The following is an 8,882-nucleotide window of genomic DNA, read 5'->3' as shown; positions in this document are numbered from 1 at the left end:
AAGAACTGGTCCTAGTTGGTTCAGCACCGTCCTGAGACACACTGAGTCACATCTGTTTGATGAACTGTGGTGACAAGAGCGTGGCCACAGGGGTCAGGGGGCACCAGAGTGACCCAACTCCCTGCTACTGATGACAAAGCCCTTCCGTGCCCTGAGCAGATGAGAGGTTAAGAAGCAGGACCCAGACGCCAAGACGGCACTGCTCTGGGAACCTAACACTGGGAAGGGCAGCCAAGCCCACGGCCCTGCGGGGAGCAGGAGTGACCAGGGGAGGCGTGCACCGATGGCCCCGGTCTGCTGCAATCAGGCTGTGGCTAGCGCCATGGGGACAGGCCACATGTGTGCAAGGACCTGCTGGGCAGACTCTGCAGGAACAAACAGATCAAACATGTTACGAATAAAGCGATTTGTATATAACTGGCAGGGGGGCGGGGGTTGGAGACTGAATTGCCCACTCAAATCATTACTTTTTCAAAAAACATTTCCTCGACGGACATTTCCAGCTCCACAAAAGAAAGTAATCAAATAGATGTCCCTCCTTAAGTCTTAAACCATGACATTCAGATGATCTATGTGCAAATTAATAAGGTTATGACATAATTTGATCAGGTGACAAAGCCGAGGGAGAGCTGACAAAGAACCAGACTGGCACCACTGACTTCTTCATGAAGTGGAGCTCTGGAAAAAATCTAGACAAATCACAGGTTGTCTGACCAGAAAACCCCTGACTATGGGCTGTCTACTTTAGAGTCAGGAGCTGAACCCTGAAACCTGAATGTGCGAAATTCTAATGATCAAAAAACCCACAGCGCGTCGCAGACATGATCACGTGCATTTCTTTTCCACGCTGCAAATCACCACAATCCCAGAGTAGCCCAGCCGGCCGGGCGCCTCCCTCCCGTCCGCCTGGGCGGTGAGGTCAATCAGCAGTTTAAGCGCAGAGGTGCGGGCTCAGAAGGCAGCAGCAATCTCCAGCGTGTTCTGGAGTCAGAGGTTGAGGTCCACGTCTGATTAGTTCCCTTCGTTTCATTAGACTTGGCTGAATGTGTGCCGGCGCCACTACAGCTTTGATTTCAGACTTCCTATGACAGGTTTGTTCACAGAAAACTCTGGCCACCAGGACGCCCGCTCCAACACCTTGCTTTCCTGCAGGACAGCGCCCCAGAGGTTTTTGTAGAGCTGCAAACAACACGTACATAGCAAGTGAAGGCAAAGAAATAAGAAGGAAAAGATTCCTAGACAGCTGAGTGTGCAAATGCAACTCCTCAAAGTTTTTGTTAAAAACACAGGAAATTCGGCCGGGCGCGGTGGCTCATGCCTGTAATCCCAGCATTTTGGGAGGCCGAGGTAGGCGGAACACCTGAGGTCAGGAGTTCGAGACCAGCCTGACCACCATGGAAAAACCCCATCTCTACTAAAAAAAAATTCAAAATTAGCCAGGCGTGGTGGCACATGCATGTAATCCCAGCTATTCAGGAGGCTGAGGCAGGAGAATCACTTGAACCTGGGAGGCGGAGGTTTCGATGAGCCAAGATTGCACCATTGCACTCCAGCTTGGGCAACAAGAGTGAAACTCCATCTCAAAACAAACAAACAACAACAACAACAAAACGGAAATTCTCTCACTTTTTAGAGAAATTTTAAAATGATTTAAATTTATATGAACTTTTTTTTTTTAGTAGAAAACAATTAGGAAAATTCAATTATAAAGTACCATAAAACACACTTATAATGAAAATCACCCCCTCGCCCTCGCCCTCTTCTTTGGAAATTATTGGCTAGGTGAGGTGGCTCGTGCCTGTAATCCCAGCACTCTGGGAGGCTGAGGAAGGCAGATCACTTGAGCTCATGAGCTAGAGACCAGCCTGGGCAACATAGAGAAATCCCATCTTTAAAAAAAAAAAAATGCAAAAAATTAACTGGACATGGAGGAGTTCACCTGTAGTCCCAGCTACTTGGGAGGCTGAGGTGGGAGGATTGCTTGAGCCCAGGAGGTTGAGGCTACAGTGGGCCGAGATCGTGCCACTGCACCCCAGCCTGGGTGACAGGGTGAGATCCTATCTCAAAAAAAAAAGAAAAGGAAATGATTGTGGGCAGTGGACACCCTGTTTCTTAGTAATTGCAGCCACCACAGGATTCTGCAAGGCTGCATCGATGGCCGCTCTGAAATCTGCTCTCACACCCCAGGCCGCTACAGGCCGCACAGGTGACACATGGCCACCAGCAGCAGGACGCCCTCGCCTGGTGGCCCTTACTGGCTGACTCTGGGACCTGGGCCACCACACCCTGCTCCTCTTGTCCTGCCCCAGGCCAGCACTCCCCTACGGGATGTGCAGACTTCCCTGCTCTCAGCCTAAGCAGCCTCACTGGGAAGATGGGGAGAGACTCTGCTCCTGTCTTGGAGGACGGCTGTACAAACAAAGGGCGAAGGGCGGCTAAGCAGACACTTCACCCGTGCAGGTGGGAAGGGGCAGCCCAGCCCATCTCCAGAGCCTGGGGAGGTGGTCTATTTTGCATCCAGCTTATGTTGACCCTTTTATTTACAAGAAACCCCTCTGCCTGTCCCCGCTAAATGTACTTAGCAACCCCTCCTCCCCACTCTGCTACTCTGGGCTCCACAGATGCAGATCCAGGCTGCTGCTCCACAGGGCCTAGGTCCCAGCTTACGTTTCACAGTTTGGAGCAGCAGGCTTGGTTTAAGGATGGTCTCAAGTCCCCTACGGCTCTGTTTGTCCGTTTACAGTGAATTTCTTACCTGGCAGCTCCTGGTTAATACACCAGTTCCTTGCAACTGGGAGAAATGTACTTTTTTTTTCTCTGAGATGAGGTCTCTGTTGCCCAGGCTGGAGTGCAGTGGCACGATCACTGCTCACCACAGCCTGGACCTCCCCAAGCTCAGGAGATCCTCTCACCTTAGCTTTTGTAATTTTTATGGACGGGGTTTTGCTCTGTTGCCTAGGCTGGTCTCAAACTCCTGCGCTCAAGGGATCCGCCCGCCTCAGCCTTCCAAAGGGCTAGGATTACAGGTGTGAACCACCACGCTCAACCAGGAATGCACGTTTTATAAACCATCCTGCCAGCGACACCTCCAGTCGGCTCTGGTTTTATCTGTGGAACCGAGCCAGAGGGGCCCCTCCATCATGGGCACGGTCTCTCCTCTCCTGGGTTGTTCCCTGCCTCTGCAGAGCAAGGCGCAGCCAGTGGATGCTCCAGGCTGCTCCTGAACGGGGCAGACAGTCCTGTGTGCTCGGGGGTCCTCCATGGCGGGTCTGGCTCCACTGTCTCTTCGAATGCCTGTCTACCTGGTGAGCCCCCTACCTCCTGGTGAGACTGCCTCTCCCAGGGAGGTGGGTAGGGCAAGTCTCCCTCCTACGTGCTCCCCCAGGATCCAAGGCTCCCCCCAAGTCTTCTCTCCCTACAGCAGGGCACAGTTTCTTCAAATCCTGGCTCCGCCACTCCCTGGCCGGGAAACCCACTGGGCTTCTCTGGATCTCAGTTCTCAGCAGCAGTGATCATCTGGGCTGTGTGGGCTCAGGGGATGGTCGGTGGTCAGCCCCCCGATGCGGGACAGCAGGCCCTCCGCAGAGATGACCATCCCTGCCTCTCCTACTACTGGGAACTCTCACCTCCTGCCCTGCTCACCCGGCCCCTGGCACTACCTGCCTCTTGGCACACCTAGCCCAACCCACGTGTAGCCTGGGCCATGCTGAGGCCAGGCACTGGGCCCTCCCTGGCTAAGCTAGTAAGGACTCATGCACGGACTTCAGCATTCCCTGAGGACTGAGGGTGGAGTCCTGCCCACTAAGGCTGAATCTCCATTTGAGCAGAGACCCAGGTGCTGGCAGATGCCTCAGCAGAAAGAACTCAGTCGTGGGGACAGGGGGCAGGAATGGGGTTGACCCCTCTGTGGCTCACAGCTGGGGGACCTCAGGGCACGGGACATGAGCACTGACACGCCGAGTCCCTCTAGCAGAAGATGGACACAGCCCTATAAGCAGTGGGGTGCTGCAGGGCACCCAGTGGACCTGTGAGCGTCACCCCTCGAGGGCATCATCAGGTGGGAGGGAGACACAGGGTCAGTGATGAGGCCAGCAAGGGCCACACTGCAGTGGCTGGGGCACTGCCTCAGCTGGACGCCAGAGTAGGCCTCTCCAAGGCAGCGAGTCAGCTTATACTGAAAGAATGCAAGGCACTCCAGGCAGCCAGAGCAGCAGGCACAAAGCCCTGGGGTGGGCACGGGCCTGGCACGACAGATGGAGAGGCCAGTAAGGCTGGATCTGGTGGGCAGGAGGGGAGCGTGGGGTGAAGGACCCTGGAGGGATGCAGTGGCTGCCTGGGGCTGGGGCGTGGCAGGGTCAAGGAGGCTGGTGGAGGCTCCCTCGGGGAGCAGCCCAACTCCATCTGCTTTGAAGAAATCATTATGGAACATGGGGGGCTGGGGAGCCACAGGGAGCCAGCTGGGGGAAAGTGGGACAGGGGAGAGTAACCCCAGTGACAGCCATGGATGGTCAGAGGGGACAGAGGGGCCTGGGGATTCCAGGACAGGGATGGGGGAGAGACCTGCATGGCCAGGAGCCTGCATGGTCAGATGGGGGTAAGACCTGGGACCGGGGAGGCCAGTGGGGAGTGGGAAGAGGGCAGAGGCCACAGTGTGTGGACCTCCAACTTCTGCCTGTGCAGGCGGGCAGTGCCACCACCCCATCTCGAGAGGAAAAAGCAGGCAGGGGACGGGAAAATCCCCTGCAACCACAGAGCCAGCATGGCAAAACACCAGAATGAGGCTGTCCCGACTTGTCCTGGGCCCTCCCCACAGAAGCTCCCCCAAGTGTGACCACTTTCCAGAAGCCACCAGACCCCCGACCCACAGGAGCATCTCAGCTCCGCAGAAATGCCCATCGGCCCTTGGGGCGCCCCTGTGAGGCCCTGTCCTCCCTTTACCTCGCCGTCCGCTCTGCCAATCGGTGAGTCCAGAACAAAGTCAGGAGGAGCGATCACGTCTACCAGGGCAACCGCGTCGTCTTTCAGCTGTTGGAAAACAAAGCCCAGACACTTGGCACCTCCCGGGAATTTCCATGGTGACCAAAGGGTAACAGCCCTGTCCGTGTTTGCTAGGACCCACTAGCAACGGGTAACCTGAGCGGCACGTGCGGCTCTGCTGCCAATGCGTGATCTCGTCACTGGCCTGGATTCGAGTCCCTGGCTATGCGCGGGAATGTTTTCACCATGCTGCTTTTCACTCAGGACTGCCAGGGCTTGTTTCTTCCCAACAAGGTAGAAAAGGCCCTTAAAAGTGACGACCCTGCAGCTCGTGAATTAGCAGCTGCCTCCGGAGGCTCATTTCTAAGCCTTGGCTTATGTGGGCAACTGCTGTTCCAGTAAAGGAAAATATGTCCAGAAAACATGTAATAGAAAAGGCATTTATGAGCACTTGGAAAAGCCATAAGCATACAAAGCCTCCTTGGTTGGCAGTGGTTTTATTACTCTCCTATTCCACTGAACAAATTATTCTTCAATATGACACACGAAATTTATATGAGTGGATTCTCAAGAACGTCCTTAAAATGCAAAAAAAAGACCGGGCGCGGTGGCTCAAGCCTGTAATCCCAGCACTTTAGGAGGCCGAGGTGGGCGGATCACGAGGTCAGGAGATTGAGACCATCCTGGCTAACACGGTGAAACCCCGTCTCTACTAAAAAAATGCAAAAAATTAGCCGGGCGTGGTGGCGGGCGCCTGTAGTCCCAGCTACTTGGGAGGCTGCGGCAGGAGAATGGCCTGAACCCGGGAGGCAGAGCTTGCAGTGAACTGAGATCGCGCCACTGCACTCCAGCCTGGGGGACAGAGCAAGACTCCGTCTCAAAAAAAAAAAAAAAATTCTCCTTAAAATATTATGAAATGCCGTGGCTACACTGCATGGAACCCAGGAATGGGAGACACCGTTAATGATATGGATCAAAGGCAATCGGTCAGCACAGAGTAATAAAGGCCACAATGGAGAAACTGAGTGCGCCTCTGCGCTTCAACGCCGTGCTCTGCAGGGTGTGGCCACCTGGTCCTGGTCCACGTGCCTCGGCATGAAGGCCGCAGACAAACGCCACTGCTCCCGGAGAGAAGCACTTGGCAGAGCACAGGTGCTGAGCCCAACAAACGTGTTCCGTAAGGGTCCAGGTAGGAGATGTTACCAGCTTTGTGGGCCACGGTCTCTGGCAACTGCCTGCTCTGCCGTGGTAGCACAAAGACACCCGCAGACGACACTCAGGTGAACGGCAGGACTGGGCTGAATTTGATGGCCCTGGCCTAGCAGATGGCTGGCACCCTCTCCACCTGGCTGACCGTGGCCTCCCCAAGAGAGTGGTGTGGACGGGCACACACACAGTGGCACACAACAGTCAGCCAGCCTTGGCCATAGCCTCACTGGGAAATCAGATGTGGCTTTTTTTCTATTTTTTTTGAGACAGGATCTGGCTCTGTTGCCCAGGCTGGAGTGTGATGGTGCAATTACGGCTCACTGCAGCCTCAAACACGTGGGCTTAAGCCACCCTACCTCGGCCTCTTGAGTAGCTGGGACTACCGGCATATGCCACCAGGCCTGGCTAATTTTTTAAAATTATTTTTTGTAGGCCGGGCGTGGTGGCTCATGCCTGTAATCCCAGCACTTTAGGAGACTGAGGCGGGTGGATTAAAAGGTCAGGAGATCAAGACCATCCTGGCTAACACGGTGAAACCCCGTCTCTACTAAAAATACAAAAAAATTAGCTGGGCGTGGTGGCGGCGCCTGTAGTCCCAGCTGTTGGGGAGGCTGAGGCAGGAAAATGGCGTGAACTCGGCAGGTGGAGCTTGCAGTGAGTCGAGATTGCGCCACTGCACTCCAGCCTGGGTGACAGAGTGACACTCCGTCTCAAAAAAAAAAAAGAAAAAAAAATTATTTTTTGTAGAGATGAGGTGTCACTACGTTGCTCAGGCTGGTCTCGAACTCCTGGCCTCAAGTGATCCTCCTGCCTTGGCCTCCCAAAGTGCTGGGATTATAGGCGTGAGTCACCGCACCCAGGCACTTTTTATAAACAACACCTCCCGCTACGCCCCCCTCTGCAAGGTTACCCCTGTGCTTTCCTTGGCTCACCTGCATACTCCGAAGGCCTCCACAGGGTCAACACGGCCCCAAGCGGGTAAAATTTGGCTCTTGGAGGAGCCAAGGAAAACCCCTCCCTGTGGCCGGTTCGATGTTAAGAGGAGTAAATGTGGCCACAAACGTGTACCACAATTAGACACACCCGTCTCCAGAACGGCAGGCTCAGGGAAGGGGTTTATACAGTGAATCCCGAGAGAGGCTCACAGCCAGTCACAGGGACATTCCACTGGTCCCAGATCAAGTGTGAAAGCAGCGACAGGGGAGATGAAAGGCCACGTCTCCAGTCACCGGAGACACTGCGCTAAAATGCAGCAGTACGCGGTCCGGTTCCTACCAGCAAAAGTGGAGTGACGTCTCCGTGGACACAGTGGTCCTGCCCGCCGCGGCAGCACCAGCACCAGCACAAGTGGCTCCTCAAATTCAGTGCAATGAAAGGAAATCTGAGACCCTCACTCACACAGCCGCCTCCCCCCGACCCAGCGTCTACCATGCTAACCAGCACAGCAAGGGGGCTTCTGTCCCTGGATAGAAGACAGCTGCCAGATCAGAACGTGGGGTTGGGGCCCTCTGATTTCCTGGGTGACATAGGTAGTAAATTATGGTAAACAAGGACACCGCCAGGAAACAAATTGGAGGCTGAGTCCCCTGAACGCTCAGAGAATTCTCAAAGTAGCTGCAAACGGTGTGTGAGAGGGCCTGGGTGTGTGCAGATCTGGAGACACCCCGACAGGTTACTTTTGCAGAAATTTCTGATGTGGGCATATTTTCTTGTAATCCTCCAGTTTTTACTAAACCCTGAACAAACATGAATGTTTGGGTTGCAAAGGCAGTGCGTGTCGGCTCTGGGTGACACTAAGGGGGTGCGTTTCAGTCTGGGTGACGCTAAGGGGGTGAGTGTCAGCTCTGGGTGACGCTAAGGGGGTGCATGTCGGTCTGGGTGACGCTAAGGGGGTGCATGTCGGCTCTGGGTGACGCTAAGGCAGTGTGTGTCGGCTCTGGGTGACACTAAGGAAGTGCGTGTCAGCTCTGGGTGACGCTAAGGCAGTGTGTGTTGGCTCTGGGTGATGCTAAGGTGCATGTCGGCTCTGGGTGACACTAAGGTGGTGCGTGTCAGCTCTGGGTGATGCTAAGGCAGTGTGTGTCGGCTCTGGGTGACACTAAGGAAGTGCGTGTCAGCTCTGGGTGACGCTAAGGCGGTGGATGTCGGCTCTGCGTGACGCTAAGGGAGTGTGTTTCGGTCTGGGTGATGCTAAGGGGGTGCGTGTGAGCTCTGGGTGACGCTAAGGGGGTGCATGTCGATCTGGGTGACGCTAAGGGGGTGCGTGTTAGCTCTGGGTGACACTAAGGCAGTGCGTGTCAGCTCTGGGTGACGCTAAGGCAGTGTGTGTCAGTCTGGGTGACGCTAAGGTGGTGCGTGTCAGCTCTGGGTGACGCTAAGGCAGTGTGTGTCGGCTCTGGGTGATGCTAAGGTGCATGTCGGCTCTGGGTGACACTAAGGAAGTGTGTGTCAGCTCTGGGTGACGCTAAGGTGGTGGATGTCGGCTCTGGGTAACGCTAAGGGGGTGCGTGTTGGCTCTGGGTGACACTAAGGCAGTGCGTGTCAGTCTGGGTGACGCTAAGGTGGTGCGTGTCGGCTCTGGGTGACACTAAGGGGGTGTGTGTCGGCTCTGGGTGACACTAAGGCGGTGCGTGTCAGTCTGGGTGATGCTAAGGTGGTGCGTGTTGGCTCTGGGTGACACTAAGAGGGTGCTTGTC

The 8,882-nt window shown here is 55.1% G+C and overlaps 1 protein-coding gene across 1 annotated transcript in view; it reads right to left on the bottom strand.

Moving 5' to 3' along the window:
• Nucleotides 1–391: 391 nt before the first annotated feature.
• Nucleotides 392–8,882, bottom strand: part of ACOX3 (acyl-CoA oxidase 3, pristanoyl) — a 60,968-nt gene continuing 52,477 nt past the window's right edge. Inside the window, exons 17-18 of the mRNA XM_028848287.2 lie at nucleotides 4,939–5,025; nucleotides 392–1,179 (exon numbers count right to left, since the gene is read on the bottom strand). Coding sequence (XP_028704120.2) covers nucleotides 1,060–1,179; nucleotides 4,939–5,025 — 207 coding nt within the window. The 3' untranslated portion in view covers nucleotides 392–1,059. The remainder of the gene's footprint in view (nucleotides 1,180–4,938; nucleotides 5,026–8,882) is intronic.

This window comes from Macaca mulatta, chromosome 5 (assembly GCF_049350105.2).
Source record: "Macaca mulatta isolate MMU2019108-1 chromosome 5, T2T-MMU8v2.0, whole genome shotgun sequence".
Lineage (NCBI taxonomy): Eukaryota > Metazoa > Chordata > Mammalia > Primates > Cercopithecidae > Macaca > Macaca mulatta.
This window is presented reverse-complemented; position numbering and strand designations above follow the sequence as displayed.